Genomic DNA, 26192 nt, shown 5'->3' on the forward strand with positions numbered 1-26192 from the left:
CAGCAAAGGCAATCATGGCCAAGTGCTGAGACTTTCAAACAGCAGCTCTGAAAAATGCAGCCGTGCACGTGACTAGCGTTTGAAATGCTGTCATTCCTAACCATTAAAGCGCATGCTGGTAAAGCTTTAGTCATGGATGGAGTATGTGTGGCTCCTTGTGGTTTTACTGCTCTTCATCATTGCACTTGAACTACTGCAGTCGTGAGGTATGGTTTGGATTGTGGTAGAGTTTAAAAATATGAAGGCAGGGCTGCTTTAATTTATTCCCCTTGCAGCATGTTACAGATCTATCATTCAGAGAGAGTCCAAATTGAAGGTTATTCCATCTAGTCATCAATCAATGCTGGAAATGTGTGCAGCTGAAGTAATCAATCTACTCTCTAAGAGCACAGCAAACCAACCAGCATGTGGCAGATGATAAACAGGACAGTTTTTTAGTTTATAAAGCCGATGTAGTTCATTTGAAAATGAATCAGAATTGCTTAGTTCTTGGCTGATTGTGCTGACACAAAATCCATCTAACGTCTAATCCAATGTTGTTTTTCAACAAACACCAATGTTCCCCACCGCTTTAATTCTGATGTGTAAGGCGGATTACTGCACCCTCGCTCAAACGGATAGAAAAATTTCATATTTGCTGGCGTTCCACATTTCAGGCTTTAGGAATGTGCCCTTTGACCTTTAAATGCTCCACGGGCCTCTATTTTGTTCATGTCGAGGAAGAAACCCAAGGTTAAAAAATGTCAAGTGCTTCTCAAAAGTCGAAAGAATGTTGGCAGCATTTCTCTCTGTGAGGAGGAAAGGCCTCCACTGCGCTTATAAACAAGATGAATTGCAGTGTATCGCATGTTTCCTGGTTCCCATACCGCCATAAAAATACTAAACCTTTTCATTCCGACCAAGAGGATTTTCTCTGCTTACATAAGCTCACCTGGAGCCAAGTTTGTTCTTGTGTTGGTATGAAGATCCAGTGCCACAGTGTCGTCATCGTACTTGCCTGTTAAAATGTTATTTGGTTAAAGTTGGTTTATTGCAAATATTGAAAGCACAAGTGATTCGCATGTGCTTTCAATATTTGCAATAAACCATCTTTAACCAAATAACATTTTAACATGATGTGAATATTGTCAGTGTATCTAGATGAGGGTCATGAACTCCCCCACATGATGAAGTGCTATTCCCTCTTATTTTCAGTTTAAATGGCAATGCTGTTATGATTTATAAACAGTACCTAAAGTGTTCTGATACCGAGTCATGATAATCCATTACTGTAGTATCACTTAATCATTTTTATCATTAAGACTGACTTTTTAAGTTGGTCCTTACTGACAGTGATCAATGTTGAATGTCTAATTCAAGAACTGCATTTGAAACAGATCTGCTTAAAATGTCCTTTAGATCTTCTTAAAAGGTACTCAAACTAGAACAAAAAATGATTCAGTGATTCATTTGAATCGTCATTTAACTTACCTGCCTTACTGACCAATCATACTTTCTGTTGTTATATTATCCAACAAACTTTTGCTCTTCAAAAACCTTTTTCTTCAGTGCAGAAGTAAGCCTATTCTGGTTCATTAGCCGCGATAGGGTAATAATGAGGAAAATAACAATGTGCAGTAAACGGCAAAACTCTTTGCACTACAAACCAATGTATTCATAATTAAGATTTGCAATATCAGGCAGCAAAACAAGCTGTTTTGTACAGCTAAAAATAGCTGGACACGGATGAGACCGGAACCCAGGCCCATAAAATTTACACATGGCCACGTGCGCTCTTACGGCAAAAATAAGGTGGATAGAAATCATTATAATCAGTGATGCTGTCGACGCGACACAACAAATCCCCGACAGTGAACTGATGCCTTATTCCAGGTTTGCTAGGTTTTCACAACAAAGCCTGCCCAATTACTACTTAAAACTAGACCAGTTGCGTTTCGGTGGTTGATCCCCTGGTGAAATTCGCATTCCAGGGGTTAAATATCACCGTATTGGGGCAACAGTGGCAATGGCACCGACACAAAGTTAAAATGATTTTCAATGGTCGCTTTGTCGCAATCAGTGTAGACAGCTTCAAGCTCACTGTAAAACACAACCATGAATTTAATGGTAAAAGACTGTAAAAATGTTACTTGTGTTAAAATTATGTAGGAAAAGTAACATTAATTTTTAGATTAATATATCCTATATCATATGTCATGAGTGCCACTTTAAACATCTACATCATAATATGTGTTCTGACCTTTGTCACAAAAGACCTTCTTTATTGCCTTTTTCCCTATTACAATTTAGATATCATAAGAAATTATATATCAGCTCAAAACTTAAAATCTCAAAATTGATCCTTTGAAAGGCATTTTAAAATCAGACATTGCATTACCATGGAAAATGTACATCAAAATCATATTCCAAAATGTTTTCATTCACGAATTATAAAAATTTAAGTCTGGATAGTGCATTTTTATGTATGTGTTCAAAAATGGGAGTGACAGTTAAAGGGTTAAATTTCAAATTTGATGTTTTTTGAAATAACTTAATAAACATTACTTTAATAAATGTTTCTTTTTAGTTTTTTCTTATCAGTTTTGTACATTAGGGTTGTATGTTACATCTAATGTTGTTAAATGAATGTTTTTTGCATTATTTCAGTTGTTAATGGTGTTTAGTGTTTTTTGACATTGCATTTATAGTACAAAATATACTATAAATAAGCTACAAAACAGATTCAGTATCTCAATAGGTTGGTATATTAACATTATATCAGTTAATGAAATTGCGGTATTTAAATGTAAATTTAAGGTTAAACCGTAAAACCAAAAATGTTGCTACCAGTTTTTTTTACCATAAATTTTACTGATTTTTTTTTTTACAGTGCTGTTGCGTGAGAACTGTCCCGTCTAGGACGTGTAGAAACAGTGTTAGGGTACTTTGAATGAAACTTTACTAAAATTATTCAAACATCTAGAAGAAAAAATGTTCCTTAAATAAATGTCATATATTAATTTTTTATTATTGAATTAGTATTATTATTAGTTGTTGTTGTAGTAGTAGTAGTAGTATAGGGGGAAAATACTGCTGTTAATATGCTGAAACATTTTTGTTTGCTTTGTTAGTTGTCTTTAGAATTTAAAAGTTTTAAATCATGGATATCTCAGATTAATAGTGGTGTGCCTCAGGGCTCACTTTTGGGCCCTCTTCTGTTTATTATTTATCTATTGCCTTTAGGACGATTCTTCTGTAAATTTGGTATAAATTTTCATTGTTATGCTGATGACACCCAGCTCTATTTGTCTTCAAAGCCTATCTGAAATTAAATCATGGTTTATATGTAATTATCTTATGGTTAATAGTCAGAAAACTGAATTTTATTAAACCAAAACTGCAAAATTGTGAACGTTTTACGTTGATTATTGATAATTCTGTTATTTCTCCTCCTTTTCAGGTTAAGAGGTTTATCTTTGGAGGCACATGTAAATAATATTACTCAGTCAGCATATTGTCATTTGTAAAATATAAATAGTCTTCAATCATCTCTTTTTGCTAATAGTACTGCTGTCCTTGTATGTGCATTAGTTGCATCTCGTATCAACTATTGTAGTTCTCTTCTTAAAGGAACACTACACTTTTTTTTTGGAAAAAGGCTCATTTTCCAACTCCCCTAGAGTTAAACAGTTGAGTTTTACTGTTTTCAAATCCATTTAGCCGATCTCCGGGTCTGGTGGTAGCACTTTTAGCATAGCTTAGCATAGATCATTGAATCTGATTAGACCGTTAGCATCTCACTCAAAAATGACCAAAAGAGTTTTGATATTTTTCCTATTTAAAACCTGACTCTTCTGTAGTTATATCGTGGACTAAGACCGACAGAAAATGAAAAGTTGTGATTTTCTAGGCCGATATGGCTAGGAACTATACTCTCATCCCGGCGTAATAATTGATTTTTATTACCAGTACCAGATCAATACTGTTTTGAACATTAAATAATCTTAAAAATATATAAAATTTAACAGATATTGGCAGCTTTTAAAGCGTCTGTAGCTACCTTTAGTTAGTAGTAGTATTAGTTTGTAAACTGTAGCTTGTAACTTGCCACATTTTAAAGAGAAATTGTCTGTTTGGGAATGTTTTATTTATGCATAAATGCGTAAATGAACAATGGAGGTCATAATCAGAGGCATTACTACTGTCGTAAATATGCAAGACGTGGCCATCTTATCAACAACAAGCATTGTTCACTGTTGTTACAACTGAGACCTGAATTCTTGAGATTCTTTCATCAGTCAAACTTTTGTCTGCGAAATACATAAATAGTGAAGCATCCAAGCATGCTTTAGCTTACTTACCATAGATGATACCAACATGATGTGCATTTTTTGTCCTATTACACCCTAATGTTGTGGACCTCCCATTGACTTCTTAATTTCAAAATATAATTAAGTGTAATAAAAACAATAAACTACACCTTCCCCTTTGGGAAAATGTATTTAAAGATCTGTTTGTGGTTAAGACGATAATTGGTCTGTTAATGCACCTTTTATTATAAATTGGTTTTGAGAGGTTTTAACATAAAGTGCAGTTCAAAGGTTTGAGAACATTGTTATTTGATTCATTACAAATGATATTACCAGCATAACAGTTTGACTGAAAAGTTAAAGTAAAAAGAAACTCACAGTGTCTCGGTAAATGGTAATTTGTTTGTGGAGAATCTCAAATATTTTCTTGAATAAAAGCATTGTGAATTTTAGATTTTAGATTTAGGCAGTTTTAGATCTCACTGTATATGGACAAGTTCAGATATTTGGCACTATAAAACAAGGAAATAAAACATGCAGGTATGTGTGAGCTGCCCAGTTTTCACACAGTTGAGTGCCTTGTACTATGTAAATAACTGATTTACAGGAAGATCACCCACAAACAACTTCCTCATGAGCACTGCGAGTCTAAGATAACTCTCATTACTGCCACACAAATCAATTAGACATCACATCTAATACAGATGTAGCCTTGTTCTATATTTGGAAACACAGAGTGTGGCATCAATACCATGTTACAAAGCATGTGACTACACTAAGAAATACTGAGTTGGCTTTGTCAGTGACAGTAGTATTTGTCGAGGCCGGATGGGTTAGTCAATGCTGGGTAAGTCAGCTTTGAGCAAGTTATCTTTTGTTCTATTTCAAAAGCTGAATGTTTGTCTGAATGCCTCAGAAGCCTGAGTCTAAAATGTGGCTAAAGGTAAGCCTGAGGGAAATAGCATGAGAGTTTCTCTGGTGAAATATGAGAGCTAGAATGTCCCTCACTGGCATTATAATTACTCATCTTTCTCGGAGTGAGAAAACCTGGAATGTGTGAAATGGGGTGAAATCCAGTAGACGGTGCTTGCTGGAACCAACAAAAATTTCCCAAGCGCTTGACAAACCAAGAGACACATATTTTTATATATTAATAGCTTTATTGTAAATGTATGAAATGTTTCAGAACATTCACATCTTTCACTGATTAAATAGAAGAGGTCAACCCTTGGCCATGTGTTTTAAACACATGAACTTTACTGAAATGCTCTTTGGCATCAGTTCCTCAGCATTACATTCCAACACAAAACGGTTGTACAAAATATATATTAATATTTATTTTGAAATGACACCTTGACCAGCAAATGTGTCATTTAAGAGCGAACACATTCAGGACAAAACACAAGGAAGCAAATTATAATATAATACAGTTGGTTTTCTCTCTAACAGTTCTCTTAGACTCTTAGGTCTACGTAATGTTTTTGTCTCGCACAACGTGACAGTGTTAAGCATGCCGAACCTAGAAATGCAATGTAAAAGAATAACTTTGCTTAAGGGCGTAGCAGCCATAAATAGAAAAACATGAGAAAAATGTAACCGTTTATAACAATCAATAAAGGTGGGGTGGAAAAGATACATGCAAGAGCTTCAGTCTCAGGAAGAAAATCAGTTGAACTGGAATGTGGTGAATTTACCACAGGTCTTCTGAGAGGAGGGACAATGCAATAGTGAGGACAGTTTAGAAGTTTGTGCCTGTACGGGACGGCTGTAAATACCAAAATATTTTGGATTCTCACCAGCAGCAAAAGTCTCTAATTCAGTTCACTGCCTTATGTGTCAAAACACACCAGACTGGAGATGTAGTTTTAAGAGAAGAGCTCAGCTCCCTCTTTTATTTTTGAGCAGCTGTCATTTAGCTAGACTCTTTTTTCACAACAGTTTAGTGATGTAGTGTCATTTAATCTCTCCCAGAACTCCTCAACATTTATTTTGCAGGGCAGTTTGTCTGAATCTTCTTAATCAAATGAAGATCTCCACTGCATCAGCTGCTACATCATCCAGGCCCTTGAAGAGGTCAACAGTGGACGGTGTTTTCTGGATGTTACCTGTGAAAAATAGCGACAAATATTAGTTCTCACAAAATGAGAAACTACATCAGCAGAAAGCCATCAGTGGTAGGCTTATTTAAAAAAAAATACAAATTAGGTTTTGACTAATGATTTTTAATCTTTCACTGAAGTGTGTAATACTTTCTCATATCCCATGTCATGCAGAAGCAATTAAAAGTTGACTCACCAGAGCTGGTCTCTGTGCAGGAGGTTTGATCTGTTGTCTGTTTCTCTAACAGAACTGGTTCATTTTGTCCCAGGGCTGCTACCAGAGCAAGCGTTGAATGGGACTCATCATTGGAATGACTCTTCCCTGAAAAAAGATCCATAAGAATTTGTAAGAATTTCTTCTCAGCTAATTTTGTGTTATTCTCAGAACCCAAAACCTAGCAGTTAACACTAAAGCTGATGTTAGTCAGACACAAACCTAACTAATAAAGCTATTTGACAGTGAACACTAATCATAATATTAGCCAGATAATAAATGAACTAGTAAATGCTAATTAGGAGTGAACACTAATGCTATTGTTAGTCAGACTCAAACATAACTAATAAAAGCTATTTGATAGTGAACACTAATGCTAATCTTAAAATGCTGATTAAGAGTGAACACCAATGCTAATTGTAGCCAGACACAAACGTAACTAATAAAAGCTATTTGAAATTAATCACTAACGCTAATGTTAGTCAGATACGAACGTAACTAATAAAAGCTATTTGATAGTACAGTAATGCTAATGTTAGCCAGACACTAACTGAATTAGAAAATGCTAATTAGGAGTGAACACCAAAGCTAATGTTAGTCAGATAGTAACGTAACTAATAAAAGCTATTTGATAGTGAACACTAATGTTAATGTTAGTCAATAATTTAGCTAGTAAAAGCTTAGCTAGTAACTAGTAATACCTTAACCAGTAAACCCTAATTAGCAGTGAACACTAATGCTAATGTTCATCAAACCCCATATGAAAATTAACTATGGTTTTATTACAAATAAAAAAAACATGGTTACTGTAGTTAAACCATTGTAACAAGAAATTAACCATGGCTTTGCCACACTAACCATAGTTTAACCATAGTAAAACTGTGATTATACAAATGGTAATCAATACGCCAAAAAAACATGGTTATCACACTTTTACTACATTAAAACCATGTTTAATTTTCCTAAGAGACTGTAACTTGGCTTAGCTAGTAACTAAAACCTAATAACTTCACTAGTATCAGCTTAACTAGTAAACACTAATTAACAGTAATGGTAATGTTAGTCAGATAACAATTTAGCTACCAAATCTTCAGTAGAAAACAAATTAGAAGAGAACATTAATGCTAATTTTAGTGAGACACTAATTTAGCAAGTAAAATTAGTTAGTGAACGCTACTTAAAAGTGACACTAACCTTTGCCCTGGGCAGTGTTTGTGACCGTTGAATGAGAGATGGTGCTCTGGTCTTCTGACTCTCTCTTCTGCTCCCGCTGCAGCTTCTGCTTCAGGATGCTGATCACTGTGTCCTTCTCCAGGATTTGGGTGTACAAGGCACGGATCCTGACAACATATGAACCTTGTGAGTCCTATACAACCTTAAAATCCAAAATGGTTCATTAAACATGACTTAAATTTATTTTTAAGTGCATTGGGGGCGGCTTTACCTGTTTTCAACCTCCTGGTTTCTGTGCTCAGATGATGGCAGCTCCTCAATGAAGGAATGACAGGGCGAATGGTTAATGATGGTTGTGTCTCTATAAAGTTCAGGAAGAAAGCAATTAGAAACGGGCTCAATAAACTCAATATATGGATTTTGACACAATGATCTCCTTTTTTACCTCTGGGCCGCAGCGGTTGCAGCAGCATCCATTGCAAACTCCCTCATGGTCTTCTCCTCCAAGTATTTCTGTTCCCAGCGTGTCTTATCAGCCTCCAGGGACAAAATGCGCTCTTCTTTCTCCCGCAGAAGCTCTTGCAGAGTGGACACACTTACGTGAGACGCCCCGCAGACTGGCTGCGGCTGCCGCTGTGGACAAAGAAGAGCAAACAAAATGTAAGATTGTTGAAATGTCCTATTTAAAGTCTCAAGCTATTCTTAGTTTCCCTGGAAGGAAACAGCCCTGAAGCACCGTTTTGTCTAGTACCTGCTGACTTCGGAGGCTCCGCAGTTCCTGCTCTAGCCGCGTCCTCAGGCGCGTTTCCAAGCCTTCTCTTTTCTCGCAGGTCGCCTGAAGCTGAGTTAGAGCCCCCTGCAGACGCTCAACCTTCTCCACATACGCTCTCTTCCTCTGGAGCTCCGTCCACAGCTGCTGGCTGCGTGTCTGCGTAGACCTCAGCGCCGTCTCAAGGGCCTCGCTCCTGCGCTGCTGGTTCTCCACTTCGTTTTGCAGATGCTGAACCTCCTGCTCCAAATGTGCGCACTGCAACTGCTGTTCTTCATCTGTCAGAAAAGGTACAAAAACAGAAGATAATTAAGTTTTAAAAGAAGTTAGTTTAGGCACATTGTTTGATATTTTAAAAAGTGACATGGATGGTTGCATTATGGCTGTGACCTATGCCTTTGTAGCTTGTATCAAGGTTCGAATGCAAGAAATGAAACGCGTGTGAAAGAAAAGTATGTTGCTTTGTATAAAAGCATCTGCCAGAAAATGTTTTCAGTACATACTAATCCGTTATGTCCAGTCATAACAAGCATAGACATTTATGTGAGGACGTGAGAAAGAAGCTGAAGGAATGTTTATGCAGGCCCTCTCCAGCACCACTCCCCATTGACTTCCTGCTTAGGAATTCAATTGCAAAGTCCGGAGCGCCTCATTTACGCAAGCGCCTAAGGAATGCAGAGGGAAGGAGAAGCAGCGACCCATTCTCCCTTTGACCCACATCCCGGAGTTTCAAACTGTTCTGGTTATTTCCCATCAGTCACTGCAAAACTCATCATCATCACTACTCTTCCCGCTGTTGGCAAACAGGAAGTGATCTCTAAGCAGAACGTTCTTAATTGTCAATGTGAAGCAGACAAAAGCAGTGACAGTGTTTGACATCCAGACGTTCTGCCTTTTAAAACTGAAGTCATATCTGACACTTAATCCTCTTTTCTGACTTTTCAGATCAACTGCTGTTATGTGACTGAAATTCTTGCGTCGGAATGTTTTAATTGGAAACACATTCCGTCTTTAAGCAAAATGACTTGACGGATCTTACATTTGGAGTGCAACTTTGGATTAAGAAGAGCATGTGAAGCAGTAATGAGGTTTAATGTGCCTGTATTCATGAACTCACTCTGCAGAAGGAGCTTCTCAATAACATGCTGGTTCTGGTCAGCAGCTTCGGCTTCCTTTGCCGCTTGAATGCTTGACTGCTGTAGCCTCTTGATCTCACCCATCAGCTTGTTTCTTAGCGCTTGCTCTAGAGTTTCTCTTTTAGCGCAGCCTTTCATCAGAGTGTCGTAGGCCTCGGAGATCCTTTGGATCTCTTGTTCCAGCTGAGGGAAAGATAAAAGACAATTACTGTAAATAGCAAGTCAGATGTGTCAAACTAAAAATGACAGTCTCAAAAATACTTAAAGATGGTTAGCAGTGTTGCTGGTTAAGGCTGACTGGTTTTTGTTCGCTAGATTTCATCAAGCCACGGTAAATGTGGCCGCTCCTAAGAGCGCAGAACAGAGAAGGTGTTCAGGAGTGCCATATGGAAAGACCGGGACTGGCGTTAACCATGACTCCATCATCCCAGGCATGTTTACACAAGGCAGTGGCCTGATGGGTAAGCGCTCAAACCTGTGTAATTATCATTCTTTCAGAATGAGCAACGGCTTAGCTGCTCTGATGTAATCCATTGGAAAGACTTCATAGTCTTTTGGAATTTAGCCAAAGTCAAATGAAAACAACAAAATAATCTTGTTCTCTCTCTTTATTTGTGTATAATCACTCACTTATACACAAATTAAGTGTCTCTGCTTTAGTAAGTTAACAAAGTATGTGATGGAAAGCCTGCCACTTTTCATTAAATATAAAATTTAAATGGAACAGAAATAGTATTCTATATATATCTCTGTGTCTGTAATGGAAATGTTTGGAAAAAATTCAGTGTTATTACATATAACCTGTTGTAAACAGCCTGTGTTGTTTTTAACCCTAAAACTATTAACTTCAGACAGATCTGCATTTTATGGAAGCCAGTTTCCACCACTGAATAAAAAATAAAAAAGGTAATTGTGACATTTTATCTCACAATTCTGACTTTTTTCCTCACAATTGCAAGTTTACATCTCAATTCTGACTTTTTTCCCACAATTTCGAGTAATAAAGTCACAATTGCGAAATTCTGACAGGTTCTAAACAGGCAATTCTGACTGTATAACCCGCAGTTGTGAATTTATATCTCGCAATTCTTACTTTTTTCTCAGAATTGTGAGATATAAACTCGCAATTGCGAGTAATAAATTCAGAATTGCAAGATATAAATTCACAATTCTGAGAAATGAAGTTAGAATTGATATAAATAGATACAAACAGGCAATTCTGACATTTTTTTCTCGAAATTGTGATATAAACTCGCAATTGCGAGTTAAACAGCCAGAATTGTGTGACATAAACTTCCAATTCTAACTTTTTTTTCTCAAAATTGCCAGTTTATATCAATTGTGTTGCAAGTTTATCGCAATTCTGGCTGTATAACTCTTAAATTTATATTCGGAAAAAGTCACAATTGCGAGTTAGTATCAAACAATTCTGTGAAAAAAATCAAAATTGTGAGATAAAATGTCGCAGTTACATTTTCCATTATTTATTCTGTGGCGAAAATGGGCTTCCATAGTATTTTCTCCTGAGCCTTGCCAAAAACTCATTTGTCAAGTTAATTTTCACTTTAATAAGTTTACTGTAACAGTAAATTTCAGTGTCATGTGCTTTTACCTTCTGAATCCGGAGGGCTTTCTCAGTGTGTCCTTCTAGCTCTTGTTTCAATCTTTTATTCTCATTCATGAGCATTTCCAGTTGACTGCGACTGCAAGCCATGACCTCGCTGCCAGCAGGGGGAGATGTGGAGAGTCTATGGCAAACCTCTGGTGTTGGAAGTCTGTGGTGGCACAAGGTAAAAATCATGATGTCAGATAAAAAAAAAACAACTATGAGCTTCGGTTTATCTTAGTACGTTAGTACGCTGGATGACAAACTACATCAGCACATCCCTTACTGCATACTCAGCCATAGCATCAACCGACAGACTGTTAGTCATAATGACACATCCTATAAACTTCGTCAGAACTGGCGGAAATGCATATACTGTTACCAAATCGAATGTCAGCTGTGCTTAAGTGTAAATTTTGTAATTGCTCTGGTATTCTCTACCTGTTATGCTGGGAATGAAATGGTGGTGGTGCTTTGTAGCACTGTTCATACTCCGCTGCTTGTTGTACAGGAAAAGGACACTCGGTATAAGGAATTTGCTTAATGTACTCCAGTCCGAGCTGGTTATATTGTAAGTGCTGGTTTGCATGATATCCATGTATCTGAGGGTAACTGGCAGAACATGCTGTAGGCATTTTACTGCGCTCTACTGAGAACTGCATAAGCCGATCGCTGAGTGACCGTACGTGGCCTCGCTTCGGGTCCCAGCTGTCTTCCTCCTCACAGGGCTTTGGGATGGTTTCGCTATCCTGTAGTGAGCAGCCCCTGTGCGGTTGGCCCCACTGGGAGGCCAAATACTGAGATTGGGCCTTCGCTTGTTCATAGGTGGGCAGCTCCTCACCGTGGTGCGGGTACGTTGGGTAGTTTTCAGAGTGCTGGTAGTCGACCTGATGCTCTTGACCCTGGGGTTCTTGGCGAGCAGAGAGCTGAGGAGACTGGGGGTCTTCCTGGCTAAGGCTTTCTGATGAAGACTGCGAAGAACAAGCCCCTCCGCTGCCACCTCCAACACCACCTCCTCGTCGCAGGGCCTGCTGCTGGATGGCCAGAAGTGTGCGGGCATCTGTGGGGTTTCCATAGCGAAGCTGCTCTTGGATTAGTCTGTGCAGGACAGTACCGGACGCTTCTTCACCTCTCATTTTATTTGATGGAGACAAGTATTTATGATCTGAACTGGACCTGGAGGACAAGAGACCAATCCAACAATGAATGAATAAATAAATAAATGTTTACATGTCCTATTATTTTTTGACTATTGTTTAAAGGCACAGTTCACCCAAAAATAAAAATTCTGTCATTAATTACTCACCCTCATGTCGTTCCAAACCCGTACAATCTTTGTTCATATCCGGAACACAAATTAAGATATTTTTAATAAAATCCAAGAGCTTTCTGACCCATAGACAGCAATGCAACTGACACGTTGAAGGCCCAGAAAGGTAGTAAGGACATAGTTAAAATAGTCCATGTGACATCAGTGGTTCAACCGTAATTTTACGTAGTTACGAGAATACTTTTTGTGCGCAAAGAAAACAAAAATAGCGACTTTATTCAAGTGGCGTCGGCATCAACATTTGATGGCGTGACTGTCATAGTGACAAGAGCCAGTTACATTACTTTTCTGCTGTTGCAACACGATTGGCTAGCTTCTGCACCAGTATATTTGCTGAAGGCGATCTAATTGGCTGACGCCTGCGTTAGCACATAAAAAGTTGAAGTTTCCAACTTCTGCCGCAAGCAACACCATTCACACGACACAGCGAACCAACAATTCAGTTCGGCAACGCTTGACGTCACTCCAAAGTAAACAAAAGGCACTGACGCTGACGCCCTCTGTGAATGTACCGTTACTGAGAGTACGACGACAGATATGTGTGCGTTCCTCTGCTCGTAAACAAGGCACAGCATCGTGGTGCTCTCGTTAATGGTGGCAGACTGTACCAGAAGTTGCTATTTTTGTTTTCTTTGTGCATCTCGTAGCTTTATAAAATTGCAGTTGAACCACTGATGTCACATGGACTATTTTAATGATGTCCTTACTACGTTTCAGTGCCTTAAACATGTCAGTTGTGTTGCTGTCTATGCAGGGTCAGAAAGCTCTCGGATTTCCTTAAACAATATCTTATTTGTGCTCCGAAGATGAATGTCTTACGCGACAGAATTTCATTTTTGGGTGAAATATCCCTTTAGGTTCTATATTATTTTAACTATTATTATCAGTTTAGAGTGTTATAGAGACATCCCTGCAGAAAAAACAAAAACAAAACAATAGAACCATCACAGAAAATTCTAATGGTTTCCACTACAAATACCATTACAAACATAACAAAGCATTAACTTTTAACCATTTAAACCATTAAAAAATGATTTTCTGTAGTGTGTTTTGGGACATATTCCATTAGGATTTATTGGTTTTAACAAGCCACTAATAGAAGGTGACCAATTACCAGTAGAGACCATCAGGATCCATTAACGTTTCCATTAAAACCAATATAAGTCCCATTACAACCAGTAAAGCCATTACAAATTTTGTGATAGTGTCTATATTGTTTTTCAGCAGGGATATTAGGCATCTGTTTAAATGTCACGTAACCTAAAAATGAGCTTCATTTGCTAATATATTATTTTAATTAAATAAGCAAATATTCATATAAATATATGACAAAATCAACTATATTTGCATCAATCATAGGGACAGACGATAAGGTAGATCCACTTTTTATCGTGTAGTTAAAATCAATTATTATAATAATAATGACACATCCCATTACAATTATAATAAACGTGACAATTATTATAAACACTTAATAAAACATTAAATAATAATAAAAATAAATTATAAAAATAACAATTATAACATAAAAACGAATAAACGCATTCCGTATAGCATACCAACAACTATTCAAATACAAAAAAACAGCGCGCTTATATAGAAATTCACTGTGAAACTTCATTATTCCTATAACACGCCACAGCTAATTAAACGCCATAAACATCACACAGTTTCAGATAACTTTTACTCAACAACAGTAGTTCATCATCAAATCGATTACTTACGATTACATTTAAAGTTACATATTCCGTTTTTCACCCGATAAAGGCACTGGTGAGCGCGTTCGCTGCTTTGATCATTAAACTCTATGTCTGTAGAACGAACATTAATGATTAACTTACCAACTAAAACTTTCATTCCACACGGATTCCGTTAATGGCATGTGTAATAATCCAAGTAATCCAACTAGTGTCCTCTGTATGTGTTTTATCTCCTCGTTGTGTTTGTGTGTGTGCGCGCGTTCAGGTCTGGTTGGGTTATGAGCTCGTAGGCGCGCTCTCTGCTCTCATAAATAACTGAGCGCGCCTGGAATGATCGGAATGTGTGAGCTCAGGGATCAAAAGTGAAAAGAGAGAAAAAGAGCTATTTAACCCAGCATCTGCAGTTCCGTTTACGGCCACCGGGGCTTTGGACTCACGACCACTCAGGTTTTTACTTACAGTTCTATAATTTAAGAAAACAGGAATTGAAGAAAATCCATGGCAACAGAAAGAATTGTTTTACTACAGAGAGGCTAAGCAATGATGTCACATTAACAGAGAAAAGGTGTCAAAGGTGTGACCCAATCGAAAAGGTATGCAGACGTGTTGACACAAGATAGAAATACAAATTACTTGCGCTAAGATCAACCTTTGTGTATTTAAGCATACTGTCAAATACTAAACGAGTTTAGCCTATGTTTTCTTTACATTTGTATGTTGCTGATGTACTGAGACTATAGACTTCTTTTTAATATTGTATTTATTTCAAACTTTTGACCAGGAGTGTACTATATAAGCAGGTGGGGAAGACTAGACTATATCTACTGTTTCAAAATGGGACAGTGTATACCTTCACCTTGGTCTCCCAGCTTATTTCAAAAGTCTAAAACAAGTCACCAGCAGGAAACGGGGAGGTAACACCCTGCTATGGCAGACAGGGTGGTAACTTTTCTTGCTTGCCCTGTGGTTGTCTATGAATCCTCAGGTTCCTCCTAACTAAAGCCATGGGTGGAATTCCATAGAGTGATTTGGAAGGAATGTTTAATCAGTTGGGCTGGACTGTACGTTGAGATGAAGCAGCAGATTTTCCATGATGTTTAAAATAACCAGGAAACTTTATTTGCTCCCATGTTATGATATTGAGCAATCCTTCATACACATTCCCCCCTTGATAGACTGATAGGGTATTTCCAAGAAAGTTTCAGACAGTGAGTCAATGGGAAACAGGCATGTGTTGGACATGTGACTACTTGATTGCAGGTGTGAATGAAGGAAGCAGTCACTGGCAAGTCTGTACAAATCTATGAAATTTTGAGTCTTCCTCTAAATTATTCCAGGAAACAAATAGAAAGACATCAAAGCACCGTTTAGTAGTGTGACGCCCTTCAGTAAGAGCCATCCAGCTTTGTTTTTCTCCAACAACTGGAATATCTCCATTCTTCCAGCCTCCACCCTGATATCTTAAACCTCGGAGATATAAAGTGCCATGTGGCTTTTTAGAAGAATCACAAGACTTAGAATAGAAAACAAGTGGAAGGAGAAAATAGAGAAAGAATTAAACTCAGCACAACAGAGATCAGATGTGGTTGTTTGGGTCGTGCAAAGCAGAGTCTTGGTATGGGGGACTAGAGAGGATGCTCTATTCTCATCACAATTCTGCCTTTATTGGCTGCAAATGGCCTGGAATATTTTCATGGCACATTTGTGATTTAAGATGCGATTGAAGCATGAACCACTGAGACAGCCTACAATGAACTAAGTTGTTTACGGACCCCCACTGCTCCAGGCCACTTTATCTAGAACAAAACTCTTATTAAGACAAGCCTTTGATATCAGCATATATATAAGATGTCTTCAAAGAGAACCAACTGGAATATTCTTTTTCAAACTATTTTATTAGTACACTCATTTAAACATTAACAGGAATGTTTTACGTGTCTTTACTAGCAAGAAAAGCTCATAATTTGGACAAATCATGATTATATTTAAATCTAATAACGTGTATATGCAGGTTTCTGTGAGGGTTTGGTTTAAGGGTTGGGTTAGGATGTATAAGTTTTTTCCTATGTCAATTAGTGTTGTAGTACTTGAACCCGGTCTTAAGGCCATTTTTTGAACATCTTGGTTTTGTCTTGGTTTTAAATGCATTTGTACTCTGACTTGTTTTGGTCTCAGAGGACTTGGGGTTTTATTTCAAGACCAGTTGAAACCACAACTTTGAGGATGTTACTGAATTGCTGAATTGCATTGTCAGATTTATTTGTTAACATCATTAATATAATTGGATATAACATGATTGGACATAACATGCAATCAGTAATTTATTTCAGTTTTTATTTGATATGGTTGTGCTAGTTCAGAATTTACTGGGGAATTATCTCCAAAATTTCACCAATATAAACACTTTTGCATAAAAAATCAAGATATGATTGCAAACAGTACTTGTATAAGATCTTGTTTTTATGTTGTAACATATAAGGAATATCATGAGCAAGAGAGCTGTCTTCACAATTATGAGCACAGCTCCAAATGTGATGTTGATTTTATACAAACGTTCAATTTTTCGATTTTTGCTATTTCGGCAACAAAAATAGTTCCAATCCAATCAATAGCAGAACTGTTGTGCTTCTCGGAGCAAAACACAGAAGTGTTTCATTACTGAAAGAATCATCTTCTTTGAATGAATCACTTTAATAAAGGATTCCATGTCGAATCAACTGAATAAATGATTTCAAAGTGATTTGCCGCCACCTAGCCAACTGGCAATTTTGTAATTAAAATTATCATTTTATTTTTCCAACATATTTATATATGCAAGATTTTACTTTTTTAAACATTAATCTCAACAATATTTATGCAGTTGCAGTGGTACCAGTTCAGATGCAGCTTTTGTGTGACATCTTCAGTGCAGAAATGAATTTTCAGTGTCATCCAAGATGTTTGTGTCTTTCTTTCTTCAGTCGTAAAGAAATTATGTTTTTTGAGGAAAACATTTCAGCATTTTTTTCCATATAATGGACTGATATGGTGCCCCGAGACTGAACTTCCAAAATGCAGTTTAAATGCGGCTTCAAAACAATCCCAAATGCGGTTGTAAATGATCCCAGCCAAGGATGAAGGGTCTTATCTATCAAAGTGATCGGTTATATTCATAAAAATAATACAATTTATATACTTTTTAATGTCAAATGCTCATCTTGTCTTGCTCTGCCTGAACTCAGTTTTTGTTCTGGTTCATGACAGTTAGGGTATGCTGAAAAACTCCCATCTCATGTTCTCCCTCAACTTCAAAATCGTCCTATATCACTGTTTTACCTTTTTAGTTAAGGTTGTTTAAAGTTGAGGGAGAAAATACGATTGAGGATCGTATGAAGCTGCATTTAAACTGTATTTTGGAAGTTCAAACTCGGGCACCATACCAGTCCATTATATGGAGAAAAATGCTGAAATGTTTTCCTCAAAAAAAAAAAAATTCTTTATGACTGAAGAAAGAAAGACATGAACATCTTGGATGACAAGGGGGAGAGTACATTATCTGTAAATTTTTGCTTTTGAAGTGGACTTCTCCTTTAAAAAGTGGTGTAGCTACATGCCTCCTCGATTATTAATTTGAAAATTTCACTTATCCAGACTTTATCCAGGAAGCAAACAGTCTTTTGAAAAACTATACTCAAACAAAATAACATTTTTCCTACAGAATATTGAGTCACAACTCAACTAAATGTAGTTTATCAGAAGAGTACTTTCTGGTAATTATCTGGATCATGTGTCTGACTTGTGGGCAAAACATTTTGTTTGAGAATTAACTTACATTTTGGACACAGTATTTCCATTTACTGTTTCAGCTCTGCCAATGAAAATAGTTTCAAGCAAAGACACTGCATAACTACCACAATGTTTTTTTTTTTTTTTTCAAAACACTGTTTGCCTCCTGTATAAAGTTGTGGTCACATTAGAATTAGAGCATGCAAAATATCTTTAAACACTTCAACAGTCATAAAATGACATCACACTCTTTTTCTGTCAGTTTTAAAAACATAATTCAAAATGTGAAAATATTGCAGATTTAAAGTTTCTTTTAATTCAGCTATCTTCATGTGATGCAAATTTGCAGAGAAGCGTTCACCAAACTTTGGAGAGCAGCAAAATTATAATTAATGTGACATTTGCATGTGCATGAATGGAAGTCAGGGGAATGAAAATTATAGTTTGACCTCTCCTTGATTCTGTTTAGAAACAAACTGGTGGAGTGAATGATTCAGTTCATTCATAAAGACATTTTTTTTTTTTTTTATTCCTGAATGAATCGCTATTTTTGGATGCATCATTTTTATCTGATTCAGTGATTCACCCATTCATCACACATATTTTCACAACACTCTGGTACTGTGAATGTATTAGACAGAGAAGGAATTAGAAAGAGACATGATTTTTCATGAAACCCTTTGGTGCTATAACCTCACAACAATAGATAAAGAAATATTTATATAATAAGTCGCAGTTGTTGCTGTACATTGTTTCCTAATTCAGTCCTGCTTAATAAGATGGAATACTTTGAATACAAGCACAAAACTAAAGAGAGAACAGAATAAATTCTTCACAGGATTGGTTTAAAAGAAATCACAGAAACTTTTATGACAGCTGCTTATGATGTAATAATTTGTCAGTATGTCTTTGTGCGAATGGGATGCTTTGCACCCTCTCTCACAGTGTCATTAGATATAATTAGCCTAATCTACAACATTCCTCACCTTTGGTGCCTCACGTTCAAATTCTTCTCATGACTTGCTGACAAGCCACAAACCTGGAATGAGCAGCAAAACAGTTGTTCATTCCACATAAGTTCATACTCTTATTATTTCTTGGGGCGGGGGGGGAATAATGAATTGTTCTATAAAATCCAACTGGGACTTGCAATTGCAGACGCAATGAAATAAATGACACTACATTATATGGAAAGTGACAATCAATACAACACAGTTACAGATAGAGCTGGTGCAGATCCCCTAAATAGTTTTGCAGAGGATCAGGAGAATGCGGTTTATTCATGTGAGTCCATGCTTTAACCAGCCATGTGCCCCTGAGCAAATAGCTGCCCCCGCTCCTGCTGATCCAGCACATAACTCACACTCAGCGGTTTTGCCCACCAAGGTGATGGAGGACAAGAGGAAGAAGGATATATATAGACCCTAAAAAGTTTGTGAACACTTATGGCACACATCTCAACAAATTGAACACAATTATAGCCAAATAAATGTAGCACAAATACACACTGTAAAATTAAAGTTAAATATGGGTTTGAGTGAACTATCAGTCTAACTTTAAAAAAAATAGACGTTTTAGTAACTCTGACATTTACTAGACTAAAAAAGTTTATTTAGCTAAGCTTTCTCTTATTCTACTCAACAAGTTCATGTATATGTGCACTTGTTAGGTCGCATAAGAGTATACTCGTTACGGCTGTGATTTGGCTGTAGACATGAGGCTGCAGGTATAATGTAACTAAAATCACCATCACGAACACACACATGCTCCCAATACTATTATTAAATACTACTGTTATTTATGTGAAATAGTATTTATTGAATAATAATATTTAATCAACAACAACAACAGCCATTATGAAAGTTGCTAGGCAGTTACATAAAATGTAACGTGATGAGACTTTGCCCTCAGCCAGAACTATTTGCTCTGGAACAAATAATAGATTAATGAGACTAAAGACTGGCTGTTAAATTTACCCAAAACAAATTATATCTCATGTTTAACCGCTGTAGAGACATCAGAGCCAGAGTCAAATTCCAGAAGTGCTGAATGGCTGCTGATGCCCTGGAGCTCACATCTCTAAAAACATTAAAGCAAATTTTTAAATAGGCGTCATCTTTATTAACAAACCGCATGTTTGAAGTCTACACAAGTACATGCTCACCTAAAAAACTACATTCTGTGACACAAAATTTGGGTGTCTCCCATGACACACACTATGAGAAATAGCATAAGCAGAGTGATACAGAGTGAAACATATTAAAGACATTTACATATAGTCCTCAAGATAATAGTTGAATTAATAAAAATGACCCCATTCAAAAATTTACATTCGCTTGATTCTTAATACTGTGTTGTTACCTAAATGATCCACAGCTGTTTTTTTTTTTTCAGTGATAGTTGTTTATGAGTCCCTTGTTTGTCCTGGAAATATATTTAGGAAAATCCTGCAGGTGCCACAAATTCTTTGGTTTTCCAGCATTTTTTTGTATTTGAACCCTTTCCAACAATGACTGTATGATTTTGAGATCCATCTTTTCACATTGAGGACAACTGAGGGACTCATATGCAACTATTACAGAAGGTTCAAACGCTCACTGATGCTTCAGAAGGAAACACAATGCATTAAAGGAGAAGTCCACTTCCAGAACAACAATTTACAAATAATTTACTCACCCTCTTGTCATCCACGATGTTCATGTCTTTCTGTCTTCAGTCATAAAGAAATTATGTTTTTTGAGGAAAGCATTTCAGCAATTCATTTTTCTCCATATAATGGACTTAATTGGTGCCCCGAATTTGAACTTCCAAAATGTAGTTTAAATGCAGCTTCAAAGGGCTCTAAACGATTCCAGCCGTCTTATCTAGCAAAATGATCTGTCATTTTTTTGAAAAATTTAAATTTGTATACTTTTTAAGCACAAGCTTGTGTAGCACTAGCTCTGGGATGCGTGTCCACAAAGTGTTTACAAAGCGAACACGCAAAGACTAAGGAAGTGCAAGTAAGTCAAATTTTTAAAAAAAAAACAAAAAACAAAAAGGTACAACGATCTCGGACAATTCTGAAGTTGTAGGAGAAAATGAGTTGGAGTTTTTCCCAGAGCCTGTGCTACACAAGCTTTTGTGCTTAAAAAGTATACAAATTTTTATTTTTTGAAAAAAATGACATAATTTAGCTAGATAAGACCCTTCTTCCTCGGCTGGGATCATTTAGAGCCCTTTGAAGCTGCATTTAAACTGCATTTTCGAAGTTCAAAATCAGGGGGACCAATGAAGTCCATCATATAGAGAAAAATCCTGAAATGCTTTCCTTAAAAACCATAATTTCTTTACGACTGAAGACAGAAAGACATGAACATCGTGGATGACAAGAGGGTGAGTAAATTATTTGTAAATTGTTGTTCTGGAAGTGGAGTTCTCCTTTAAGAGCCGGGGGGTGAAAACTTTTGAACCGAATGAGGATGTGTATATGCCCATCAGAAGCTACAGAATATACGTAGAAGCTACAGAATATACGTAGAAGCTACGTAGAAGTTACAGAATATACGTACATGTTTCCCAGAAGACAAAATAAGTTACATTTACCCTGATCCTTAAATGCAAAAAGTTTTCACCCGCCAGCTCTTAATGCATTGTGTTTCCTTTTGAGGCATCAGTGTGTCTATGTGTATGTATATATATATATATATATATATATATACATAGGAAAGTTACTGTTAAAAGTAATGCATTACAATATTGAATTACTTCCCAAAAAAGTAACTTATTTTATTGTTACTTAGTTAAATATTTTTGGAACGTAACATGCAACTTTTGTAACTTTTGTGTTAGATTTTCTCATCTGGGCAGGCCTTGCTTGCTTGCTTTAATGTAAAAAAAAAGTTATGTCAATGTCAATGTAAAAGCCCTTTCATTATTCACTGAACAAAAATAAAGCCAAAATGGAAAAGCCATGTGTGACAAAGTTAGGACACCCTTACTGTTAACACTGGAATTAAGAGGGTAAATAACAGTCAAGCACTGCTAATCAAATACCTTTGATTAACTGATCATCAGCAAGTCTGAGCACCTCTATAAAAGCATAAGCTTTGGCAGTTTGCTGGTCTGGAGCCTTCAGGTGTGTGTTAACACAATGCCAAGGAGGTAAGACATCAGCAGTCATCTGAGAGAAGCGAGTAATACGCCCATTTCCAAACAATCTGAAGTTTATTCACAAGTGGAAGACATTTAAAACAGACACCTCTCCTTCCGGGAGTGGACTTCCCAGAAAATTCACCCCAAGATCAGACCATGTAAAGCTCAGAGAAATGGCGGACAACCCAAGAACTACACCTCAGACTCTACAGGCCTCAGTTAACATGTTAAATGATAAAGTTCATGACAATACCATTAGAAAAATATGGGACAAAAATGGCATGTTTGGAAGGCTTGGCAGAAGAAAGCCTCTTCTAAAAACATTGCAGCACAGTTTAGGTCTGCAAAGTTGCATCTGAACAAGACACAAGTCTTCTAGAACAATGTCCTTTAAACAGATGAGAGCGAAGTGGAGATGTTTGGCCATAATGCACAGCGCCAAGTTTGGTGAAAACCTAAAGAGCATGTCAACACAAACTGCTCATACCAAAAGACAAGCATGCTGGAGGGGGGCTGATCATTTTGGGCTTGTTTTGTAGCCACAGGACCTGGGCACCTCACAGTCACTGAGTTGGCCATGAACTCCTCCGTATATCAAAGTATTGTAGAGTCAAATGCGAGGGCATCTGTCCGACATCTAATGTTGGGCCAAAACTGGGTCATGCAACAGGACAATGATCCTAAGCACACCAGAAAATCTACAACAGAATGGCTGAAAAGAACAGTATTAAGGTGTTGCAATAGCCCAGTCCAAGTCCAGAGCTCATCCTGACTCAAATGCTGTGGTGAGAGCTGTGCATACGCAAATGCCCACAAATCTCAATAAACTGGAGCAACGTTGAAAAGAGGAGTGGTCCAAATTCCTCCAGAACGATGTGAGAGACTGATAAAGTCACACAGAAAATGAATGCTTCAAGTTATGCCTGCTGCAGGCAGTTGACTCATAGAGTGTCCTAACTTTGTCACACATGGCCTTTCCCTCTTAGCTGTATTTTTTTTTTTAAATAAATAATAACACTGTGTGATATGTCATGTGATGATGTTTATCTGAGGATTTATTTTCCAAATTTTAAGACCTGCCAAGGACCAGATAATTTTTTATTATGTCCGGATACAGAAAACCATAAAATTTAATAGGGTGTCCAAACTTTTTCACATGACTGTATAATGTAGAGGCAGTCAATAAATGGGAAAACAAAGTAACTGGCGTTACTTATTTGAAAAAGTAACACATATTTTCTTGTAAATTAAAAATAAATTTGATACTTCACTAGTTACTTGAAAAAGTAATCAGATTACGTCACCTCTAATGCATTGCCTCCAACGCAGTTTGAATATAGATATTTTAAATGTAATTTATTCCTGTCATGGGAAAGCAGCCATTACTCCAGTTTTCAGTGTCGCATGATGAAATCATTCTGATATGCTGATTTGCTGCTCATGAAACAGTTCTTGCTATCAATATTGAAAACAGTTCTACAGCTTAAAATTTTTGTGGAAATCACGATGCATAGGCCTATTATTTAGGATTATTTGCAAACACAACGTTCAAAACATATAACAACATACAACAAAATATAGAAATGCCTTTGCTGTGACTTCTGATCAAGTTAATGCATTCTTGCTAAATAAAAATATTTTCTTTCAAAAAAAAAAAGTTTTGAATTAATTAGTTTTTAATTATTGTTTTTATGTGTAGTTTTATAACCTAGGCATCTCATGAGTTGTGCTACATACATGTTGCACAATGTTTGCCAAGGAAAATTGTGTAGTGTTTTACAGGTGAGATTCTTGTAGTGTTTAGCACTACATGAATCATCTTGTTATCTTTAATGGTGCTTGTATGCTGATAAGATAGTGGACAAACAATGCAGGTGTGTGTCGGAAGGTCATATGGAAACTGCTTCAGGTAGTGGTGAACTCAGTCATATTGTACTCAATACACAAAAATAATATTACAACACCATAAAATGCACATTAGCTTCTTTATTGCTGAGAAACTGTCAGCTGAGTGACCTTAAAGTAGTGTTTTGTCATGTTGAATAAGAGTCATTGTGTAGAAGGCACACAAGCAGACTATTTTTATCACTGTGGAAGAATGTCCTTTTAACTCAACATTAGATAATGTGTGGGATAATAAAACCACATACTTTTTCCTACAGAATATTTTCTTTTTGCAGTGTACTAAAACTGATCCACAACTCAGCTAAATATAGTTTATCAGAAGGGTAGTTTCTGGTAAGTATCTGGATCCAAATTGTATTGTGTAAGTGCGTGCTGTCTGACTTGTTGCCAAAACGTTTTGTTTGAGAATTCACCCAGCTTTTTTTTCCATTGGGGAGATGCTGTTGAACTAAGTGAAGTTATGTGAGCAAAGGCTCTGTTTACATGTAGCCAACCTAGTTCTCTGTGTCCTGTTACACTTCAGTGGATAAGAGGCACAAATACAGGCATTTCATGCAGGCTGTTATTGACTTCAGTCTGAAATTATATAACAGAGGTTATATGGAAGTAAAACAACAGTCATTCGTCATGTATAAGAGGAAATCTAAAGAAAACAGGCCTGATACAATACATCAACTGAAGAAGAAAAACCTTGAAGACACCCTCAAACTACTACTATATAAACACTGTCAAACACTTTGTCTTTGTCAAACTGTGCTGCTTAAAGTCATCGCCTTTACTTAAAGATCTTTGAAGGTTGTGAAACATCTGCTGAATTTGCATCATTTTATGAGCACAGATGAACATTTGGAACATTTGACCATACTGTTGTTAGTAGTATTTAATCATTGTTGATTCAGTAAATTCTTCTCTATTACCCTTTAGTTTAGGAGAAATACCATATTTTATGGATTGCAAACAACAGCTGCATACCAAATGACACACTATACACTTAGACACTATGTATTTATGCACTATGTACTCAACCATGTTGTGTATGAATTATATAAGGTTATTTTGTCATTCATAATCTGAGTCTGACAGCCCCTCCCCCTTCACTGCGTATAACTGTGACAGTTGAGTCCATGAAGTGTCCAACATTCCACACTTCATTTTTTTTTTGGTTATTTAAGTGCATCGTCTGAGTATTTAAAGCGCACTTTTTATTTTGGAATTTCAGTGTGAACCCACTATTTATACTACAAAACGTCATAGAATGTGTAAGTATATGCGATTTGGGACGCATCTTCTGTCATTACTCACCCTGTAGTTCAAAACCTTTTCTTCTGTGGAAAAGAAGAAAGCTAAACAGAAGAATGCAAAAACACCATCAAAGTATTAATATTGTTAATAATGAACTAGATAAGTAAAGTTTTAGAACAAACTTTGAAGTTGGCTTCAAAAAGCATAGCTTGAGAGGTGGAAGCAGGCAGGGAGGTCAGGCAGGGAGACCAGCTGGAACAACCAGCAAAAATCAGCCTGACCAGCCTGGCCAGGCTGGGAGACCAGCTAAAACCAGCTAATTCCAGCTAAAACCAGCCAATTAGCCTAGGCTGGTTTTGGCTGTTTTTTTCAGCAGGGGTATCTGGCATAATTATCAATAATTATCATGTTTCTAGCATGATTCGCATATTGCTAACATGTTTTTAACATGATTTAACATGTTGCTAACATGAAAGAAAAGATATCCAGATAAAACAGCTAAAACCATCTAATTTAGTAAAAAAAAAAAACAACTTAAAACCAACTGATTTAGCAAACAAACAGCTGGTTCAGAAAAAAAAACCGCTAAACCCAGTTGATTTAGCAAGAAAATGACTAAGTCCAGCTGATTTAGTGTAAAAAAACAGCTAACCCTGCTAACAAAACAAAACAAAACAAAACAAACAAACAAAAAACTAACACCACCTTAAGCTGGTTGGCTGGTCTTTGCTGGTTTAAGCTGGACGTCGCTGGTCTTACCTGGTTGTTCCACCTGGTCTCCCAGCCTGACCAGCTAGGACCACACTGATGAGCTACGGAAGTGGCCAAAA

General features: G+C 36.9%; 1 protein-coding gene across 1 annotated transcript; it reads right to left on the reverse strand.

Annotated features, from left to right (window-relative positions):
• Nucleotides 1-5767: 5767 nt before the first annotated feature.
• On the reverse strand, nucleotides 5768-14611 carry amotl2b (angiomotin like 2b). Its single transcript, XM_051132921.1, has 10 exons — nucleotides 14458-14611; nucleotides 11728-12462; nucleotides 11293-11455; nucleotides 9662-9863; nucleotides 8527-8822; nucleotides 8221-8408; nucleotides 8047-8136; nucleotides 7797-7942; nucleotides 6585-6710; nucleotides 5768-6394 (listed from the first exon to the last, which is right to left on the reverse strand). The coding sequence occupies exons 1-10, from the start codon at nucleotides 14496-14498 to the stop codon at nucleotides 6309-6311; spliced, it is 2073 nt and encodes a 690-aa protein (XP_050988878.1). The 5' UTR covers nucleotides 14499-14611; the 3' UTR covers nucleotides 5768-6308.
• Between the last annotated feature and the right edge of the window lie 11581 nt (nucleotides 14612-26192).

Source organism: Labeo rohita, chromosome 2, assembly GCF_022985175.1.
Source record: "Labeo rohita strain BAU-BD-2019 chromosome 2, IGBB_LRoh.1.0, whole genome shotgun sequence".
NCBI classification, from domain to species: Eukaryota; Metazoa; Chordata; class Actinopteri; order Cypriniformes; family Cyprinidae; genus Labeo; species Labeo rohita.

Coding starts and splice junctions, on each gene's coding strand:
- amotl2b (XM_051132921.1), bottom strand. CDS start 14,498: ATGCCATTAACGGAATCCGTGTGGAATGAAAGTTTTAGTTG. Junction 6,711..7,796: donor AAACACTGCCCAGGGCAAAG/GTTAGTGTCACT, acceptor ATCTTTTTTCAG/GGAAGAGTCATTCCAATGAT. Junction 6,395..6,584: donor CTGCACAGAGACCAGCTCTG/GTGAGTCAACTT, acceptor TATTTTTCACAG/GTAACATCCAGAAAACACCG.